Below are 20,774 nucleotides of genomic sequence, written 5' to 3'. Positions count from 1 at the left end.
TGTTAAAAGCTGAGATTTGGTAACTCAATATATAAAAAAGAATTACAAATCTCAAGAAGAGGAATAGATTATTTGTACTTATAAGAGAAAGAACATTTGGAAAGCTGGCTCGTACTTTTGAAGTGAGTGTAATATTATATTGTTCATATTCAATATTTATTAATAATTTATTTGAAGGTGGGTAGAGTTGTTTTTGCTTTTTTGCATTTATACATATTGTATGTATTGTATAATTAAAGTATTATATGAGTTTATAAATATTAGCAAATGCATTCAAATGTTGAATTGTACTAATCTGTAGAGTATAATCTATACTTTTTGCATATTTCACTTTTTGAAGGGTAACATGTGCAATAGTTTATGGGCCAGTGTTTATCATTTCTTCTTCTTCTGGCTTGCACAAGCAGAACTCAACATTTCTTTCCCACCGCATCTTTTTGCTGTTGTGCAGTTGAACAGAACCATAACCAGGAAAAATGTGGGACTGTTTCCCTTTGAAGGAGAATGTTGGCAAACTGGAATCACTTGGGTTGTAGTTATGGGCAAAAGAGATCTCTTTGGGAAGTGCTCCTTTGGGAGGAAGGCCAATACATAAATAAAATAAATAATTGAAACAGAATAATAATAAATAATAAAAATAAATAATAAATAATAAAAAAGGGACGCGGGTGGCGCTGTGGGTAAAACCTCAGTGCCTAGGGCTTGCCGATCGCATGGTCGGCGGTTCGAATCCCCGCGGCGGGGTGAGGTCCCGTCTTCGGTCCCAGCTCCTGCCCACCTAGCAGTTCAAAAGCACTCTTAAGTGCAAGTAGATAAATAGGTACCGCTTTCTAGCGGGAAGGTAAACGGCGTTTCCGTGTGTTGCACTGGTGCTGGATCGCCAGAGCAGCTTCGTCACGCTGGCCACGTGACCCGGAAGTGTCTCCGGACAGCGCTGGCCCCCGGCCTCTTAAGTGAGATGGGCGCACAACCCTAGAGTCGGACACGACTGGCCTGTACGGGCAGGGGTACCTTTACCTTTAATAAAAAAGTACTCCTAAAGTCAAAGGAAGTGTATGTCAAACCTCCTAAACCAGCATAGGAATATAATGCAATCTTCTTCTTCTTTTTAAATGGAACATCAAGGTCTGTGTAAGTAAAAATTAGCTGAGTAACGACTGCACCTGCCATAGGCTTTACTTTCTGTAAAACCAAGCTGTATGCACAGATGCGTAGAATCGCGACCTGTTGTACTGTGATCATAAAAGTCATAATTTTTGCCCATTTCTAGCGTATAATTATCCCTGAAACAGGCGGGCTTTTAAAAAGAGAAATAAAAGTCAGGCAGATCTGGCTTCCTATCCCCATTCCTAGAAGTTTCAACCGCTGCTATATATTGCGGCGTTTTCGGATCCAACACTGAACTGTGCCGAGCTTGAATCCTACCAGCGTGCGCACAGAACGCGCTTCTGAACAACCTGCAAGCGTTAAAAGCGCGTTTTCTCATCATCACAAAGACAAGGCAAAGCCTCTAGAGGCCGCTGGATCTGGCAGAGACTCGGTGTCCTTCGCCCCATCCTGTTATTTATTTGCCCGTTCTGGGAAGCTCGCCTTCTCCGCAGGGCTGCTGGTTCCGTCTGCTCCGGCCAGCGTTGGCATCTCCGAAAGGGGTCGGCCCTGAGCCGCCTGCGAGGGGCGGAGCTTCCCCTAAGCACCGCCCCCTGGTGCCTTCGCGCGGCTCCGCTTTGTTTAGCCCAGCCTAGCTCGGCCGGGACGGGTGATTGACACGGACCAAAGTTATCCCGGAATAAAGGAAGCACGCATGTGCCATCACACCGGATGTGAACATGCTCATTTGGCCTCCTCCGCCTCCAATACCCGGGAGCTCGCTTTGTTTTAAAAAAAAATCAGAAGGGGGGGGGGGCAGCAATCGTGCCAAGCCGTGCCAAGCCGGTTTATTTCGCGCTGCGGCTGCCGCAGCAGGACAAAAAAAGAGAGGGAGGCAGGATAAATGCATTCGCCTCTCGTCCCGCTTCCTAAAGACGATCCCCGACAGTAAAGCTTTAGCACCAATAAACTGAAGCGGGTCAAATCCGTGCCAGCCCCAGATGAGGGTTTCAAGCACTCCTTGCGCCTTGCCGGCCGCTTCTCCCTAATGCTCGTCCCCTGCGCTTCCTGCTGCTGTTGGGGAGCTGCTGGGCTTCCCCGCGCCGAGGGGGCGGCGGCAGGTTCAGAGGCCGGGGGTCGAGCATGGATTTCCGAGGGAAGAAGTACGAGCGGGGCAGCAACTGGTCGGACCCCGAGGTGGTGGAGCTGCTGCACTTGTGGGCCGACGAGTCGGTGCAGGCGGAGCTGGAGAGCTGCCTTCGGAACCAGCACGTCTTCAACCGGATCGCCGAGGTGCTGCGGGAGAAGGGCATCCACCGCACGGGCGACCAGTGCCGGGAGAAGATCAAGAAGATGAAGCTGGAGTACCGCCGCATCAAGGAGAACAACAAGGCCCCTCGAGGGGGCAGGACTTGGAAGTTTTACGACGTGATGGATCGGGTCCTGGCCAGCCGGCCGTCCCTCGCCTACAGCGCCGCCGCCGCCGCCGCCAACAGCAGCAGCAGCAGCGGCGCCTTGCTGATGGCGCAACAAGTGCTGCCGCCGGGGAGCCTGGTGGAAAGCTACCGTCCCCACTTGGCACCCTCGTCGGCTCTGCCCTTCCCGCCCTCTCAGCCCCCGGAGCTGATGGAGATCAAATGCGAGGAGGTGGATTCCGAGGTGGAGCAGTGCTTGACGCCGGAGCCGCCGCCTTCTCTCACTTACCAGCCGGGGGGCTCCCCCGAGGAGGAGAGGGCCTTTTTGGACGACTCGCCCCTCTCCAGGCTGGAGATGCCCATCGAGACCAGTGTCTCGCCCTCAGGTAGGACGGCGGCGGCGGGCTCGGCTCACTTAACGTCGACATGGCAAGGGCCTCTTGGTCACAACAGAGCAGGCCCCACCCGAGACATGTTGGCACTGGAGGGGGGCATCACATGCTGCCCCCCTTCTCTCAAGTCAAGGTACACAGTACCCAAGGCAGGTGAGCGCCCCCGAGGCAGACAATCCCACAAGCACCTCCTTCCCTCACAGTAAAAATACAACAATACATTAAGTAACCAACCATTTGCTGTCCTGCCAGGAGCTAACACTGTTTTTGTGGTGCGTGTTAGTTATGTCAGCAGAAGATCGGAAAGCAAAGAATCCAATTTCTGAGGGATCTGGCTTTCAGAGTGGTCAGTTACAATCTCTCCTTTGCTCTATAAAAGATGAGGCATATGCTCCCCACCCCACCCCCCAGCCAATCTGTGTTTTCCCACAGAAGGACGAACCCTCTATTTTAGTTACAAAACTGTCATTTTTAATCAAGTGCCTTTCCCTGATCTCTCCAAAAACTCCCAGTCCTTTGATGCCAAGCCCCTCTTTCCTGCATTGAGACTAGGTTTACCTGTCCTCTGGTTTTGTAATACAGCATAATTTCAGCCTCTCTCTCCCCTCTCCCCTATAACAGGTGTGTTGTGTCCATCCCCCTCCCCCAATTCCTCCAAGGGTTCTGATGTGCTGATTTGAGAAACTTTTATCCTATCTTTATCTGAAGCCACAGAACATTGCCTTGGGCATGTTTCAGGAAAAAAGGCAATTAAATAAATAAACGGTATACTTTGGGCCTCTGAAACACTCTGAGGCAATGAGTTCTGCAACTAAATGCCCTTTGCAGTTAACAAATAGTAACCTGAGTTTACAGAATGCTGACTTTCTTGGAATTGTCCCATGTGTCAAATGGGGAACAATGCAAAACAGTAAACTAAATCCATGACTCAAACTACAAAAAAAGGTTTAAAATAGAGGTTTGGGTGATTTCTGGGTGAGACAGGCTGCTTTGGATCCTGGAGCAGTGGCGGACTTTGGGCTTAACATTTCAGTGGCACCTTGTGCAGCACCAAAATCCCCACCTCTCACCTTCCATTGTTCATCATTATAGCAGTGCTTCCTGTGGGGCCCTGTGACTCCACAACTGGTTATAATAATAATAGCAACAATTTATTATTTATACCCTGCCCATCTGGCTGGGTATCCCCAGCCACTCTGGGCGGCTCCCAACAGAATAAAAAAGCGATAAAATATCATACATTAAAAACTTCCCTAAATCCACCTCTGCCTGGAGTTTTAAATGCCACAAAGCAAATAAATAACTAAATGCTGAGTCTACAATAATACCTCTGTCCAAGTCACCTTGCATGAGGGAAAATCTATACCACGAGCAGATGTACCAGTGTAGATGCTTAGTTTGGCATCATTGGTATCAGACTTCAGAATGTGAGCTTCCACACCATCCATTATTTGGAACCATTTATAATTCTGACTGGTGGCTTGCTGGCATCCACCAAGATTGATCTCCAGCATCGGTGATTTTAGAAATTGAAACAGTGGCAGCCACATGCATTGCAGGGAGTTGGCCTAGATGGCTCTTGGGATCCCTTCCAATGCTACAATTCTTCCAACCCTACAATATGATTCTATGTCAGTTTCTGTAGCTTGTTTGAAGCACAATGCTGAATGAGTTGCATCTGTATATCAGGTACTTGTTGCAAAAAGTTAAAGGGTGCATTTCTGGATGTGCAAATTTCATGCTAGGAAACATTAGGAATAGAACTGAAAATAAAACTGCCAATACCATAGTGCCACTGTATAATGTATAAAAATCTATGGTGTGACTGTAACTGCGTACAGTTTTGGACACCTTGCCTCAAGAATGATATTTGAGAGCTGGAAAAGGTTCAGAAGAGGCCAACAAAGGGGCAGGAACCCCTATGAGAAAAGATTACAACATTCAGAATTTTAGTTTAGAAAAAACTTGAGTAAGGGAACATGATACGGGTGCGCAAAATTATGGAGAAAATGGATAGGCAAAAGTGTTTCCTTCCTCTTACAAAATACTCCAACTTGGGGGCATTCAGTGAAGCTGGGCATTAGAAGATTCAGGACAGCAAATACTTCTTCACTCAGGAAACTTCCCACAGGAAACTATGGGATTTGCTCTCACAAGAGGCAGTGATGGCCACCAACTTGGATGGCTTTAACAAGGGATTAGGCAAATTCATGGAGAATAATGACTACTAGCCATGATGACCTTCAATGTGGGAGACACTAAGTGTCTGAATACCAGTTGCAGGGAGGATACTGCTGTTGTGCTCAGGTTCTGCTTGCTGGCTTCCCCCAGGCAGCTGGTTAGCCACTGTGAGAACAGGATACTGCACTAGGTGGACTGTTGGCCTCACCCATCAAATGCTGCTTATGTTATGTTGATTTATCAATATCCTTACTAGTTTGGTTTGCTTTGAGATTCTGCTATGGACAGGACTAATACTAATTAAAGGCAACAATGGCAGGCGGTTCAAGCAAGTCTGACTGTAGTCAAGAAGTGTGAAATGATTTTGTGCCTCAAAGGAAGGAATTTCCCTTTATCTGTTTCCTCCTTCAGGTTTCAGTGAACCCAACATGGCTTCGTCATCCCGGATCCAAAGTCTGGGGCCACGGCCTGGCTTTTCCACCCTGCACCGCCTGCGGAAGAAGCGGAAAGCCCAGCGGCTGAAGGATCCCCTGGACGCGCTCTTGCTGAAGACCCTGGCGGCACAGCGGGACATGGAGGAGCGCTTTCTGCAGATGGAGGAACGGCGGCTCCAACGGGACCTGGAGGCGGAGGAGCGGCGGATACAGCTGGAGCAGCGACGCTTTGAACTGGAACGGGACCACGAATTCCGCATGTTCAACGTCTTCGCCCAGATGCTCAGCATCCTAAAACAAAGCAATAACGGCTCCTTTGCAAGCGGGCTGCCCCAGGGCATGGACCTTAGCCAAGCATTTTCCGATAGCACTGGGGCAGGCGAAGGGGCACAGCAGGAAGTGAGGACCACACAGCTGGTGCGGCCCGTCTTGGACAGGACAGCCTATGTGTTTGATTTCTGCAACCATAGTGATTTCCAAAGCAGCCCATACCTCTCGGTTCGAGGCAATATTGCCAACATCTTCAGGGGGTCCACAGAGGAAGGGTACAGGGCCTATCATGCCGACAAGTATGAAGAGGACAAAAACCCCACGGTGAGTAAACTCTGTTTCTGCTGTGTGCCTTCAAAAACAAAAATTATTATTTAATATGGCTATGGATTTTCCACGCAGATCAAGGTTCAGCATAATCAAGGAAGAGCTCTCTGCTGAGGAGCTTATATTCTGACGTGTAATCAAGGGTGAAGAAGGGTGTATGAACAAAGGATAAATCTGAGCACGTGCACTTACGAAGCCTGGGCTTCATTTTGGTTGGGGGTAAAAACTAAGACTGTAATCCTCTGTATAGGTATGGGAATAAGCTGCATAGAGTTCAACAGGATCAGCTTCTCTCAGTATTGGGCCGCCCAGGATTGAAGCAAAGGCTAAATGGGAAAAGGTGGCTTTGAGGAGGAAAAGGGGATGGAAAGTCTTAATTGAGGCATCCCCCACCTCCCGCCACTCCTTGGAGAATTTAATATAGTGAGTGAACAGAATCCTCCTGTTATTTAAAAACAGCTGTACATCCACCCACCCAGAGAAACTGGCAGTTACATGCACGACTCCTAAATTTACACAATTTACATAGCATTGTATCTTTTGATAACTTTCCTGGAAAAAATGTTAGCCCAAGGGGACTTATAATTATGGGTTTTTTTTACAATTCGGGGGCCATGTTATCGTGACCACTAAACCACAGTCTAACACTATGTAGATGAGTCTCCATGTGCCCAAGTGATACACTGGACTAACATTTCTTCCTCTTTCCTTCTCCTCCTCCACATCCATGGGTGTAGCCAAGTAAAACAATAGAAATAACTAACTGACCAATCACATTGGTTCTACCCCCCCAACAAAAGTCCTGTCCCCCACCCCCCAACAAAAATCATGCCGATGCCAATGTCTTTTGCTTTCAAATAGGTTAGCATGATGTATGTTGAACTGGACTTGAAAGACTCAAATCCTTACTGGGTAATTTTGGACCAGTAACTATTTATCAGCCTAACCTACCCCCCCCCCCCCGGGATGTTGTGAGGGGGGAGATGAGATCTGTGCACACCACAAATTATTAGAGAAAAGGCAGTACACAAATGTAGTAAATAAATAAATTACCTGGGTAAACATGGTGACTGCCCAAGCTACTGTCTCCAAGAAAAATAGTATCTATACTTACTGACCTGCATTTTCTTTCACACTGTATGAATGATGAAGTGTCTATATATGAACATAAATGAACGGCATGAAATGATTTCGTTGAGGAATATGAATATGTGCCGTGTAAATGCATGCAAATTTACAGCTGAAGCCTCTCACGTAACTATACAAAGAGAGAAATCTTGGATTCAGAAACATGCACAAGTGAATTGAAGAATAAATTACATACTCTTTGTTTATATGCCTGATCTTTTAAAAAATCTATTTCCCAAAGTGCTCATTGGCCCCAGTACTTAAAGGAACTCTGGTTCACACATTTTTTAACGGGGTAATAGCACGTCAGGTAATGTGAAATACATATACATGCAGTGATTGTTTTTCTTAACAATACTTCTGTCTCTGTCTCCAGGGCATCATTAATTTTGGCACCAGTGAAAACAAGCTGTGCTTTGATCTGATGTCCAAGCGGGTAAGAGAATCATAAATGTGCTTGATTCCTGAGCTGTGCTCTTTCCCTTCCCAAATCAGTTAGCCCTCAGAGGCTTAATTTTACATGCTGAAGCATCTTGATATGAATACTTGTTGACCCCTTTCTTTTCCATTTGTGCCTTTTCTAGAGTAGTGGTGGTGGGAACATGGCACCTCTCTTGGGTTTCTTGCAGTCAACCACTTCCAAATATTGGAGAGAACTTCCTGCCCTATTCCTGGCCCAAGCCCTTGCTTCCCTAGAATGCATGAATTTATCTATCCCCAAAACAACTGGGGGAGAAAGCGGGCCAAGGACCCAGAAGAGGATTGAGACAGGACTCTGCAGAGGAGCTGCACCCTTTAGAAGGATGAAAATGTTTCCCAAGCTAGCAACCTTACACCTCCTTGACCAAGCTTTAAACAATAATAGAAATCAAAATTATTGTTGTTCTTTTAACTTAGGGCGTTTCTTTGACTTTCAAATTCTGGGTACTTCTAGAGACAATGTCTCTTTCCAGAATGAAAGTCCTCTTCTGATAATAATGTTGCAGGAGCACTAGCAGTGTGCCTGTTCCCTTGAAAGGAAAAGGGATGGACTTGCCTTGCTGACCAATATAGATTTGCGTGTTTTGGGTTTTGTAACTTGTAAGACGAATGCCCTCCAGCAGGATGGGAGCATTCGGTTCTACAGGTTTGATTCTTACCTTTTCCAGACCAATTTGGCTTGCTTAATTATTGTGCCCTTTCCTTCTCTTTGCTAATAGCTGACGCAAAGTGACATGAACGTCATAGAACCTCCACTGCTACAATATCCTGACTGGAAGGGCCATATGTTGTGAGTAGTAACTGCCCTGTATCTTTTCCCCTTCGTAAGTATCTTCACCCTATTTTCTGCACCTACAAGGAAATTATTATCCTGTTCTGCAGGAAATTGCAGGTGTAGTACAAGCAATAAAGAGAGCCTTTTCCAGGCAGGCAAAGTCAGATATCTCTAAGCAGGTCAGGATCCCGGTCAGCTGCTCTGCTGAGCTGTGAAACATGTTTCAGCAGAGAGCTGGGGCCATCTAGAATCTTGAGGTTTGATGTTGGTTGGTTATGCCTATACTATTTTTCTAGAAAAAGAGGTGCAGGAACTCACCATGAACCCTTGTCTTAGAATGGCAATGGTGCCCATTTGAGAGGCACCAGAACTGAATTCTGGTGAGTTCCAGCTGGGAAAAAAGCCCTTCCTCCCTGAGGAACTGGCTGACCTGAATTAAAGTGCCCTCCTGCAGGAGGGGCTGTAATTGGGGGAACACCCTAAGACTGTGAGAGCCCTGTGGGAAGTGCTGAAACCCATGCTTACCCCCTCCATGGGCAGCTAGTATTTCCCCATCATCTTTATATTCCCTGAGGTAGTGGAAGGGGCTGAGAGGTCATGACAGTTCTGGAGGAGGAGGAGTATTTTTTAAAGTGCCTGAAATGGCTACATGCTATACAAAAAAAAATAAAAAAAAAATCTATGATTGTTTAAGTACCAAGGGTGATGTAATGAGCATGGTTGTGTGCATCTGTGTATAAGAAATCAGAAAATAAAATACATAAGGGGTATGGTGGTGGAAGGGTGTGCTGAATTATTTCAAAATAGCACCTCAAGAGTGCAATGGACTGTTTGCTAACTGTGTGGCATGTGAAGTCTTTGCGCCTGAGGTCGTCTCTTTAATATAGTTGATAATTTTAATAACCATATATTCTGATAACACATTCATTCTCCGAAGGCTGTTGTGAGCATAACTTGGGTGCAGGGGAAGCTATGTACACTGCCTTGGAAGAAAAGGAAGGAAGGAAGGAAGGAAGGAGCTAAAGAGGACTGTGGTAATACCCAGGACATGCAGTTTGAACTGGTCCAGCCAGGAACATAACATATTTGTAACAGGAAGGGCTGATCTTTCAGTGAATTAACTGTATGTATATTCTCCTTTTCCTCAAAGGAGCTCATCTCAAGCATACCAGGGAACCTGTGCCCCTCCATTTGTTGCTGACTACAGCTCCAGCATGACCAACAGTCAGTAGAGATGGGAAATGTAGCACAACAACTTCTGAAGGGCCATCTCCATCCCACCAGGATATGGTTCTTTTAAGCAGGGTTGGGGAGTCAATAACCTCCAGATGCTGTTGGACTCCAACTCCCATCAGCCCCAGCCAGCATGGTCAATGGTCCAGGATGATGGGCGTTTTAGCCCCACATCTGGAGAGTCTTAGGTGCCCCATCGCTGCTTTTAAGCATTTTATACCTTCAGTTCTCGTTGCAACCAGACCTAAAGTGGAAATTAACAATAATAAAGTGCAGGATTTTATGGCATCTTATGTGTGTGAACAACGGAAATGTTTTGCGCTGGCCCAGTAAAACTTTATCCTGTTTCCATGCCTACTGCATAAACCTTCTCTGTGTTCTGGAATGCATCCTGGTGGAGAGCGAAGCCTTTCCTTGGGAGAAACTAATTCCATGGTTGCTTTTATATCTCCTTCAGCTTGCGAGAGGAAGTGGCTCGATTTTTGACCTATTATTGCAAGGCACCTGCACCTCTTAAAGCAGAAAATGTAGGTCAATTTACTTCTGGCTTGTTTGTTCTTTTAGTAATGTATTGGCACTCATATTGATGATTATCCTACCCTAAATGGGAGTAAACATCTATCCCAACATGTCTTCTGCAGGTGATCATACTGAATGGCTGCGGCTCTCTGTTTTCTGCTTTGGCTACTGTTCTCTGTGATCCAGGGGGTAAGTGAGATAACTAGAGAAATATCGGGTGGTATTCAAATTAATGACTCAGTTAGGTGAATTTTGGTAGGCCTATTTTGAGCAAAACATAGTTGAATACAACCCTTAATATATGGATTTGTTGGTTGGTAATGGAGCAGGAATATTGCAAAGAATAGCAACAAAACTGCTAATGTTTATGGTCGTATTTCTGCTGGGTACTCTTCTTTATTCCCTTGCCCATTGTACTTGCGCTAATTAGCTACATTAATCAGGGCAAGTAAAAGTTAACTTCAAACTGGTCTCTCTGGACTCGTAGAAAGGAACTGTTCACAAAGACCCTGACCTCAGCTGCATTGTCCCAGCTGTAAACTTCAGGGGCACAAATTGCAGCAGTGGGATAACCGGCTTTCTTCTTTTGATTTCAGAAGCCTTCCTGATCGCTACCCCTTTCTATGGAGGCATCACCCAAAGTGTGTTTCTCTATGGGAACGTGAAGCTGGTCTATGCCCATTTGGATAGTCAGGTAAGAAGGAGAGTGGACACCCATCACATTCTATAACCTAGGGGTCCGGATGTGGACTGAAATTTCCATCTGCCCCCATGCCAGCATGTCCATAACATCTGGGGGCACCATGTTGGCTACCCTTGCTATTGTCCTATGGCATTTTCTGGCAGCAGGCAACTTTACATATCTTCTTCACAGTTCACTTGAACAATAGTTGCTAAAAAATGGGTTCAGGCTCCAAGTCACGGGGAAAGTTGGGTATGGGTTGCCAAACTGGCTGACAGAGAGGAAAGTATTGCACACAATATATATTTGGTTTTTCTGAGAAGACAAAGTTTCTGAACAGAAATTACCTGTGTGTATCCCTACAGGGACGCGGGTGGCGCTGTGGGTAAAACCTCAGTGCCTAGGACTTGCTGATCGTAAGGTCGGCGGTTCGAATCCCCGCGGCGGGGTGAGCTCCCATCGTTCGGTCCCAGCTCCTGCCCACCTAGCAGTTCGAAAGCACCCCTAAGTGCAAGTAGATAAATAGGTACCGCTTTATAGCAGGAAGGTAAACGGCGTTTCCGTGTGCGGCACTGGTGCTGGCTCGCCAGTTGCAGCTTCGTCATGCTGGCCACGTAACCCGGGAGTGTCTTCGGACGGCGCCGGCTCCTGGCCTCTTGAGCGAGATGAGCGTGCAACCCTAGAGTCGGTCACGACTGGCCCGTACGGGCAGGGGTACCTTTCCCTTTATCCCTACAGTAAGAAGTTTTGGAACACCTTTCCTAGAATATGTTTGCTGAATTTAAGGCTTAAGTAATTTGGGCTGTGAAGGCTGCCTTTGCTTGTATCCAAATCAGCATTCTGGCATTCCTCTGTAGAGGTCCACGAATATCCCTTCCTCAGTAGAAGTTGAACTTCAGCTTCTGTGAATGGCTGCTCAATTCATGATGTCACTGGGAAGTGTGTAAACCATTCTTAACTCTGTAATAACATCCAGTTGAAGGGAGTGGAGTCCTTGTTAAGACTTCTTGAGATGTGCAGCAGAAATAGCTTTTGTGCGGTTCCGAAAGGCTTATGTGCTCATCCTACTCTTTAATGCGTTTCAGGTCACTGGCACCTGCAACCGTCCGTTCCAGCTCACTGTGGAAAAGCTAAAGAAGGCCTTGCAGGATGCACAGTCAGAGGTGAGCTTGCTTCATCTTACAGTTGCTGAATCTTCCAAGGCTTCATTGGTGGGTGGGGCCACAGATTACAGGGATGTTGTGGAATGTAATACAATAAACCTTTAGATTTTGGGGTAATTCAGTGTTGTGCTAATACAGCTGTTCTGCCAGGGCAAGCATTTCTGCTTGCCTGATGGAACAGTCTCCCCCGCACACTGTTCTGGGGTTTTTCCCAAGCTCCCAGAGCGGATTTAGGGGAGGCGCAAGGGGAAGCCCCATTGCTTGTGGGAGTCTTTGCGCTGGCTTCTGCTCACGGGCCAGGTTAGCTGAATCTGGCCCCTAGTTTTGATTCATTTCAGTGGTCCAGGGTGGTCTAAGTATAAGCATTGTTGAGGCCAAGTGTGGTAGAGGCTAGATGTATTATGGTGTTTTTACTGCTGCATTACAACTTTGGAGCTTTGATAGACAACTATTTTATTACTGCATATGGCAGACATAGGCAAACTCTGGCCCAGCAGATGTTTGGGACTACAGTTTCCATCATTCCTGACCACTGGTTCTGTTAGCTAGGGATGATGGGAATTGTAGTCCCAAACATCTGGAGGGCTGGAGTTTGCCTATGCCTGCCATACGGGATAGTATGAATGGACCCTTATCGCTTGCTTCTTCTTCTTTTGACAAAGTTTATGCTCTGTTTTGTTCTCATTTGGAAAAGACTTCTGTTTTTTGAAGGATACCTTCCTACCTCTAATAGCTTCCTTGATTCTGCTCATTAGCCACATTGGCATCTTCTTGCCCCTGATGGAGTCTTTCCTTTATCTGTGATGTACTTCCTAGCTCAGTTTGTATGAATGAGATTTTGAACAATCTCTAAGTATTTTGGTGAGATTTGACACTTTCCACTTCCCCATTCAACTTTCTTTTTACCGATTCCTTCAGTTCCTCTTTTAAAGCCAAATGTGGCTGTGTTGGATTTTCTTGGCAATTGTCCACTTAACATCTATGGGGAATTTGATTGCACTAAGACATTTTTTATTTAAAAAATATTGTAAAGCTATAAAAGAGAATTCAACCAAGCTCCTTTACTTTGCTACATTCCATGATGCATTGGCAACAGGCAGGTAAAAGCAGCCTGATAATGAGGGTCACTAATGTTATAAGCCCAAGTGCCTCAGGACAAGCAGGTTTCTCGACAGGCAGTATTTTATATAAGGTCTCTTCCTCTTTGTGTTTTACAGTTTGATGCTTTTGTTTTACAGGGTGTCAGAGTAAAGGCTTTAATTCTCCTGAACCCCCATAATCCCTTGGGGGACATCTATTCTCTCTCTGAGTTACATGACTTCTTGGAATTTGCAAAAAGGTATGATCTAAGAGTTTGTTTGGAGATGGCTAGTCCAACAGACAAAATATTGTAGGCTGGGATGAGTGAAAATATGCATTTTTACATCTGCCTAGGCTACATGTACTTAGTTTCTGCAGAGCAGGAGTAGGGAACCTGTGGCTTGTCAGTTCTCATCAGACCCAGCAAGCATGGTCAATGGCCAGGGATGATGGGAGTTGCAGTTCAGCAACATCTGGAGGGCCAGAGGTTCCCCACACCTGTTGTAGAGGATGAAGTTCAGCTGAAGACTCAACATAAAAGTTTAGGGACATTTTGTAGGGTGAGGTGGTACTTGAAGGCAAGAGTTGGGTGTGACACTAGACATATTCCCAGAAGGAGCTTTAGCTATAAGGGGCAGCAAAGGAGAATTGATGGGGTGCCATTCAATGGTGCAGGAGGTCTTCATCTACTGGAGAGTAGTGGAGCTGGAGGAGCAAATGCCATGACTGGGGGTAAATTTCTGGTTCCATTCCATTGATATTGCTTACTCTTTAGAAAGAATGCCGGGGGAGAGTTACACCTGTGTAGCATCCTGGTTGCTTCCAGATGACCTATTTTATTGCACATTCATCCCGATTTGTTCCCACAAAGTTTGCAAGGTTAGATATCATTGGTCATTTCTTGAGCATTCCCTCTGATTTGTTTGCTGGGATGCCTATACGATGTTGTGTCAGCAATTGTTACTGCCCAGTTGTCATTCAGTTTCCCATCGTTTTCCTTATCACAAAATGTCCAATTTTAGTGAGGATATTGCCCAAGAGAGCCAAATCAACTTTTAATTGCATGGCCTGAATTTGCCCGTATGTGATTGAATGCCAATAAGATTGAACCCACCCGAAAATAGCAACAATCTGAAAGTGCCCCCTGTTGTTATCAGCAAGCTGCTTTGCGTGTCAGTGAAAAGCAGCCTTTTCGGTGGGAAACCTAATGTCCATGAAGGTTTTGCTGCCATCTTTAGTAATGGGAGAGCAAATGTGGCTACTAGGTGTGATGTTTTTACTTTATTCCTGCTGTCCGGTTTTGGGAGCATTGCCCTACTAAATCCTCCTCTCTAGTGGCAGCCGGTTGAACTGTGCCCGCTTCCTGGCAGCAAGCAGTCTCTCTACTCATTGCCAAAAAATCCTGTTTTTCCTTCCTCTCGTTCTAGGCATGAGCTGCACGTGATAGTAGATGAGATCTACATGCTGTCAGTTTTTGATGATTCTGCCACATTCCACAGTGTGCTTGAAATGGACAGGTAAAAGCATCTTTAGTGCTTCTATCACCTCTTAATGGGGGTCGCCAATACTATAAAGTTATGTGAAACAGAAAAGCGGCACTGAGCAAACACTTTCACATCACAAACTGCTATTAAGAGTCCTGATGGGTTAAAAGTTGGCAGCTTCTACTGGCAGCAGTGTGATACATTCCCTTTTTTAGAGGCTTGTAACTGGGAGAAAGTGCTCTCCATGCTTCTGCACCACAATATCTCAGGGCTTCAAAGGTTGCTTTCTAGCACAGTTTTAACAGTAGCAGCACTGTGAGAATGACTCTCTGGTTCAGGGGCGAGGAACCTGTGGCCCTCCAGATATCAGTGGACTGCAACTCGCATCAGCATTGGCCGTGCTGATTGGGGATGATGGATGTTTGAGTCCAGCAACAGCCACAGGCTCCCCACCCTGGATCAGGACCATGGAGGAGAGGAACAATGTGCATACAATTGTCCCTGAAATTCTTTGCATGTCTATGATGGTTGGAGGTTTTCCTAAACGTGGTGTGGAAATACGCAGCTTGGAAGCAGAGCGGAGAGACCTCAGAGAGTCTTTTGACTCTCTGAGAGCAAACCAGGCCTGACGCATTTTTGTTATGGAGATGGACTACCACAGGGTAATCCAAGCAGCCTTGAGAGTATGTGGTGGTGGGGAAGGTTTTTGAAAATTCTTTTCCTCCATGCCACGGTCCCATGGATGAAAATCCCCTTTCCAAGCAGCTACTTTCATTTCAGGGGGAAATTTTGTTGGTGTCATTGGTAGAAAAGCTGCTCTTTCCCTTCTCTTTTCCAGGTCTTCTGGCGAATCAGAACAGTAGGGAGCCCCTAAGCTGATAAGAGAGGTGGATTTAGGGCAGTGCGACTGGCTTCACTGCTCTGGGCACTGAGGCTAGGGAGCGCTTGCAGGGCATCGCAACTATGACATAGTGAATTGAGCAGAACAGAAGGCGAGAGGCGGGGATGACAAATTTTGGTCTCACGCTGCTGAAATAGGAAAGACCAAAGTCCAGCCTTTCAGATAACATAGGTGACGCAGGGGAGGATGAAGAGGAACTCGGACTGGGTGGGAACTAGAGACACTTGCAGTTTCCTCGATAAGTCTTAGTGGGTGTCCTTGGGAACCACACTGGGGACTGTATAATTTCTTCTGGTGTTTCAGAATACCCTAGAAGCCTCATTGATTTGTTGCTAACATCTACATATGCATTCTCTTTATGCGCAGATTTCCTGACCCGCAGAGGACCCATGTGATGTGGGGAATTACTAAGGTGAGTGCTTTTTTCTTTTCTTTTTAATGTTATTTTCATTTTCACCTTTTACAAACATTTTTAACAAGAAAAACAAAATCTTTCAAATCTCATTTACGTTCCCCTCTACTTCCCTCCCCTCATTTCTGCAGTTACTTATTTTATATCTTTTTATTACTGCATACCCAATTCAAGTCTGTTTACTAATTTTCCATTATCTTCCCCTTGATTATCTCTTACTGCATGTGTTTATATCAATCCTGCTAATGTTTTGATTTGTTTACAATGTATCTTCAAATAATCAATAAATTGTCCCCATTCTGTTTTTAAAAGTCTCTTCTTGATTTCTCATTCTTCTGGTAAGTTTTGCTATTTCTGCGTACTCCATTAATTTTAATTGCCAGTCTTCCTTTGTTGGAACTGTTTCTTCCTTCCATCTTTGAGCATAAAGATGCATTTCTTTCTGATGCTCAGGTGGTATTATTTCAAAAGCCTGGGCCATGCATGAGAGAGATTTGTTTATTCATTGGTTGGCTCAAAAGATTATTAATTTCTGGCGCCTGCAGGATTTTGCTGCTGCTGGGATTCGCTTTGGGACACTGTACACGTTGAATCAAGATGTTGCCAATGCTGTGGCTTCCTTGTGCTACTTCCACGGAGTCTGTGGGCCTGTCCAGTACAAAATGGCCCAGCTACTCCGAGACAGAGGTGAGGCCAAGAATGTCGCACAACCCCTCCCTGCTCTGTTCTCCCTTTGAGAAGGGAGCTTTGCCAAAACTGCAGCTTTTGCTTGTCCAGGATTCTCAGGCTGTAGCGTGGAGATGCTTGCCAATTCAGCAGCATTTTCAATTAAAGCATAAAAATATTGCACAGCCAACAACAGCCCTTTTCATAGCCTCCCCACCATAGACACAGCAATGTGTGGAGTAGGAAGTGACGCCACATACCCAAGCTCTGCATGTTTGGTTGGACATGTGAAACAGCCCCCTTTGCGTGTACAGCTCCCAGGAGATCTGGAGCTCTGCTCAATCCAGGGGTCCAGATTGCCTGGGAGCCCCACCTGCATACAAGTTACTCGCTTGGGGGACCCTTTCAGACATTCTGCCTATGTTAGAGTGGCTTAGATCAGGCATAGGCAAACTTGGCCCTCCATATGTTTTTTGGCCTACAACTCCCATGATCCCTAACTAGCAGGACCAGTGGTCAGGGATGATGGGAATTGTAGTCTCAAAATATCTGGAGGGTTGAGTTTGCCTATGTCTGGCTTAGATGGACCTCCTTATATTTTTAGGTGTGTATCTTAAGATAGTTTTCATGTGCACACCTGAAATGTGACCAACAGGAAATTGCAATGCATTGCATAAACTGACAAGGCCCTGAGGATTTTGCATCATGTTTTGCTGCTGCAATAGTTGATCATGCAGAAGGTGAGAATAAAGAAAAGAAGGCAGTGGAGTGAGACCAACATTTCAATACAAAATATGGGCAGTGTTGTGTAGATCTTGTCCACTTTCTTCTCTGTGGGATGCTTTGTGTGTGCACATAGTTCGCCTGCAGCACCAAGTGATGATCAGTGTTTGAATGAGTTGCTGCAGATCAGCTTGCCACAGGCAGAACTTGCCTACATTCTTGAATGGCTTCAGATGCAATGCTTTTCAATGGAGTCAGTTCACACGCTGAACCACCAGTCATCAAAGAGTTGAGAAATCAAGTGATTTTATATGTATGTGTCTGAACTGCCTTATGTGTCTTCCTCTTGGCTAGACTGGATCAACCAGGTGTACTTACGGGCCAATCATGAAAGGCTGAAAGCTGCCCACACTTTTGTAACAGATGAGCTCAAGACCCTTGGGGTTCCCTTCCTGAACCGCAATGCAGGCTTCTTTGTATGGATTGATTTCCGAAAGGTCAGTGCTCATTAAAGGAGGCCCTGCAGGATCAAACCAAGTCCCTCTATTTTAGCAGTGGTGTGTGTGAATCAAGCAGACATCCAATGTTATGGATTTCAGAAAGATCTGGCTGGTGTGTGCACACACTGTCTCACTGGCAAGGCATTGCTTTATTTTGTAAAAGCAACCTCACCCCCCCCCCCCGCTGCCGCCCCACTTCAAATAATTCATCTTCAAAGTTATCCTTTGAAAGAGCTTACTCAGAATTTTCTGTAAAGTAGAGAAGTAGCATTAGTTGTTCCAATTCAGAAACACATCTTGAGATCTTTTATGAGGGAGTGAAATAGTTTTCTTGTATGCCTCCTTTTCCTAGGTTTGCTTTTTTTTTTACAACTGTAGCATTTTTGCCTTTAGGCGACTGCTGATTTTTTTTCTTTCTAAGAGGGTTTCCCTGAAAAGAGACTCGGCCATTTTGTATTGCATTCATATGGAATCTTGTAATTTAATTCTTTAAGAACTTAATTCTTAAAGAACTGCTTTTGGACTGTTCTGCATATTCACTTTGACTATAGATTTGGGGAGGGGTTGGTACTTTTGTACACCATTTTGAAGACATTTGTTGGGAAGCAGTTTATAAATCCTTATATAATTAAATATTCCCCAGTCTGATGGGTGCTTCCCTTTCAACATCACAGCCAAGGGAAATAAACTTGCAAAGATTGTGGTTGACTTTCTCATCCCACTGGTGGAAGATGGAGTAGTTCCCAGTTCTCTGAAGTCTTTTGGGAGCAGGGCTGTCTCCCGTTCCCAGAAATAGGAAAATGCCTCCCTTATAGCTTCAGACCTTTAAAAAAAAACAAAAAACTGTCCTTATTTTTAGTGGGCAGGGTCTTTTTGCATGATTCTAATTCTATGACTGGGCAGAAGGCAAGTCTGGATCTACTAGTAGATCTATGGGTAATTTGCAGTAGATCCACATGATGTTTCTGACTCCCAGAAGTTTCTCTTCCACACATACACACATCCCTGAGTGATGTTGCCCCTGACTCCTGTCGCTGGATCTCAAGGTTCTATTAAACAGAGTAAATCCTGAGGGTGTGATTCAGCTAATGAATCCCGTCAGCAGACGCCTTGTGTGATGACTTTTCACAACTGAGCTTTCCACCCCTTCTCCTCCTTCTGAAACTGAGGGAAGGGGTGTCGAGATTTTCCCGAGAACAGCTTGTGACGGGGGAGAGGGGGAATAGTTTCACCTGAGAAGCCAAAATCCTTGTTCTAACAGAACGATCGGAAGATTGTGGCATTGAATTGTCCCCCACAAGCCTGAATCCTGCCTGCCCCTACTGCGAGGAACCTCAGGTCTCCATGGTCTTACTGAAGTTGAGGAGATGTGGCTGTAACTCCTTCTTGTGAATCGGAGCTTACTTGTTTCTTGACTCCTTTACTCCCCAGTACTTGCGAAGAGGAACATTTGAAGAGGAAATGCTGCTCTGGAGGCGCTTCCTGGACAACAAAGTCCTGCTCTCTTGTGGTAAAGCTTTTGAGTGCAATGAGCCTGGCTGGTTCCGCATCATCTTTTCAGACAAGATACATCGGTTGCAGCTAGGTCAGTGTTGTCCTTCTATCTTCTCTCCCAGCTGGTGACCCAGCATGCCAAACCCACCAGTAAGATACTGTGGCCGATAGCTCAGACCTGTTAGTTGGTTCTCTTGAACTGCCAGTCACTGCTTGGTTGCTTCAGGACCATAGCTCTCCATCTGAATCCAGCTTTCGTTCCAACTGGTGAGTTTTTTTCTCCCCCCCCCCTTCCTTTCCTCCAGGCATGCAGAGGGTCCGTGAGGTTCTGGAAGAACACGAGCATGGAATCCTGAATGAAGGTAAAGACCAGCCTTGTGAGTCTGACTCGGAAGGCAAAGCGGACAGCGCAGATGAAGTGATATTTGTGTCCCACCATCAGGAGCCAGCCTCAGCTGGCGGCTCCAACCTCGGCGATCTCATTGGCCTCCTGCAGCAGCAAATGCGCTCGTCTGACTGGCTGCAGAAGAATACCGTGGAACAGTTTGCCCAGGAGAAACCAGAGGTCTATGATGTTTTCCGCAAGTTGGTGGGGAAGCAGTAGACAGTTTTGGTGCCCTTCCACATGGATTGCCGCTGGAAGTTCTTGTTGCCCGGCTTTGACTTACCTAATGATATATATTCCATATAGCAGGAAGCCGTTTGTAAACCTCCTTCCTGTGGCCATCTTCTCATCATTCTATTAAACTGGGGCCAACTACAGATGGGTGGCTTTTATTCTGTCTCCACCCTTTGCGTTACAGTTTTAAAATTTTTGTTTCTAATGACCAAGCTCATGCTCTCTTGTGCAGACGGAGAGAGAGATTTTATCTTTGTTTGTACTGCTTCTGGTTCATCTTCACTCGTTTTCAGTTTTTACCTCTAAAGAACTTCTCTCTCTCCTTTTTTTTTTTACATCTTCCATGACCTAAAATGAAATCGAAGTACAATTCGCTATGACCTAAGTTGAATATTTCATTAACAAGTTGTTTTAATACAGAATTTAGAGGCAGATTTAAATGCGCACCATCTCTGATAATCTACTACTGGTAAATAATCAGTGTTTTTATGTAACTCAGCTGGTGTGTATTTGTTACTAACAACACTGAATTCGAGTCAATGTATTTGTAGTAGGAACATAAGAGAAGGTTGCTAGATCAAGACAATGGCGCATCTAGTCTGGCAACCTGTTCTCACAGTGGCCAACTAGAGGCCCATGGGAAGCCAACAAGCAGGATCTGAGTGCAACAACCCCTCTCTCCACTTTAGATTTCCCACAACTGGTATTCAGAGGCTTACTTAACGCTTCCTGCTTCTTAAGCAGGGTTAAGCTTTCGGGAACAGACCACAGCCTCACATGCACTCCCATCTAGCTCTTTTCCTCTCATAC

At 45.6% G+C, this 20,774-nt stretch overlaps 1 protein-coding gene across 1 annotated transcript; it reads left to right on the top strand.

Annotated features, from left to right (window-relative positions):
- The first annotated feature begins 1,044 nt into the window (after positions 1 to 1,044).
- On the top strand, positions 1,045 to 20,107 carry LOC309326219 (1-aminocyclopropane-1-carboxylate synthase-like protein 1). Its single transcript, XM_081834756.1, has 15 exons — positions 1,045 to 2,887; positions 5,486 to 6,102; positions 7,610 to 7,669; positions 8,433 to 8,503; positions 10,179 to 10,248; positions 10,363 to 10,429; positions 10,837 to 10,934; positions 12,008 to 12,085; positions 13,324 to 13,424; positions 14,593 to 14,682; positions 15,917 to 15,962; positions 16,508 to 16,649; positions 17,706 to 17,848; positions 19,283 to 19,436; positions 19,651 to 20,107. Exons 1-15 carry the CDS (start codon positions 2,230 to 2,232, stop codon positions 19,947 to 19,949), a joined length of 2,694 nt encoding a protein of 897 aa, XP_081690882.1. The 5' UTR covers positions 1,045 to 2,229; the 3' UTR covers positions 19,950 to 20,107.
- Positions 20,108 to 20,774: the final 667 nt, after the last annotated feature.

This window comes from Podarcis erhardii (genome assembly GCF_964252035.2).
Source record: "Podarcis erhardii genome assembly, chromosome: 1".
Taxonomy (NCBI): Eukaryota; Metazoa; Chordata; class Lepidosauria; order Squamata; family Lacertidae; genus Podarcis; species Podarcis erhardii.
The sequence above is the reverse complement of the archived record's forward strand: the minus strand, read 5'-3'. Positions and strand labels throughout refer to the sequence as shown.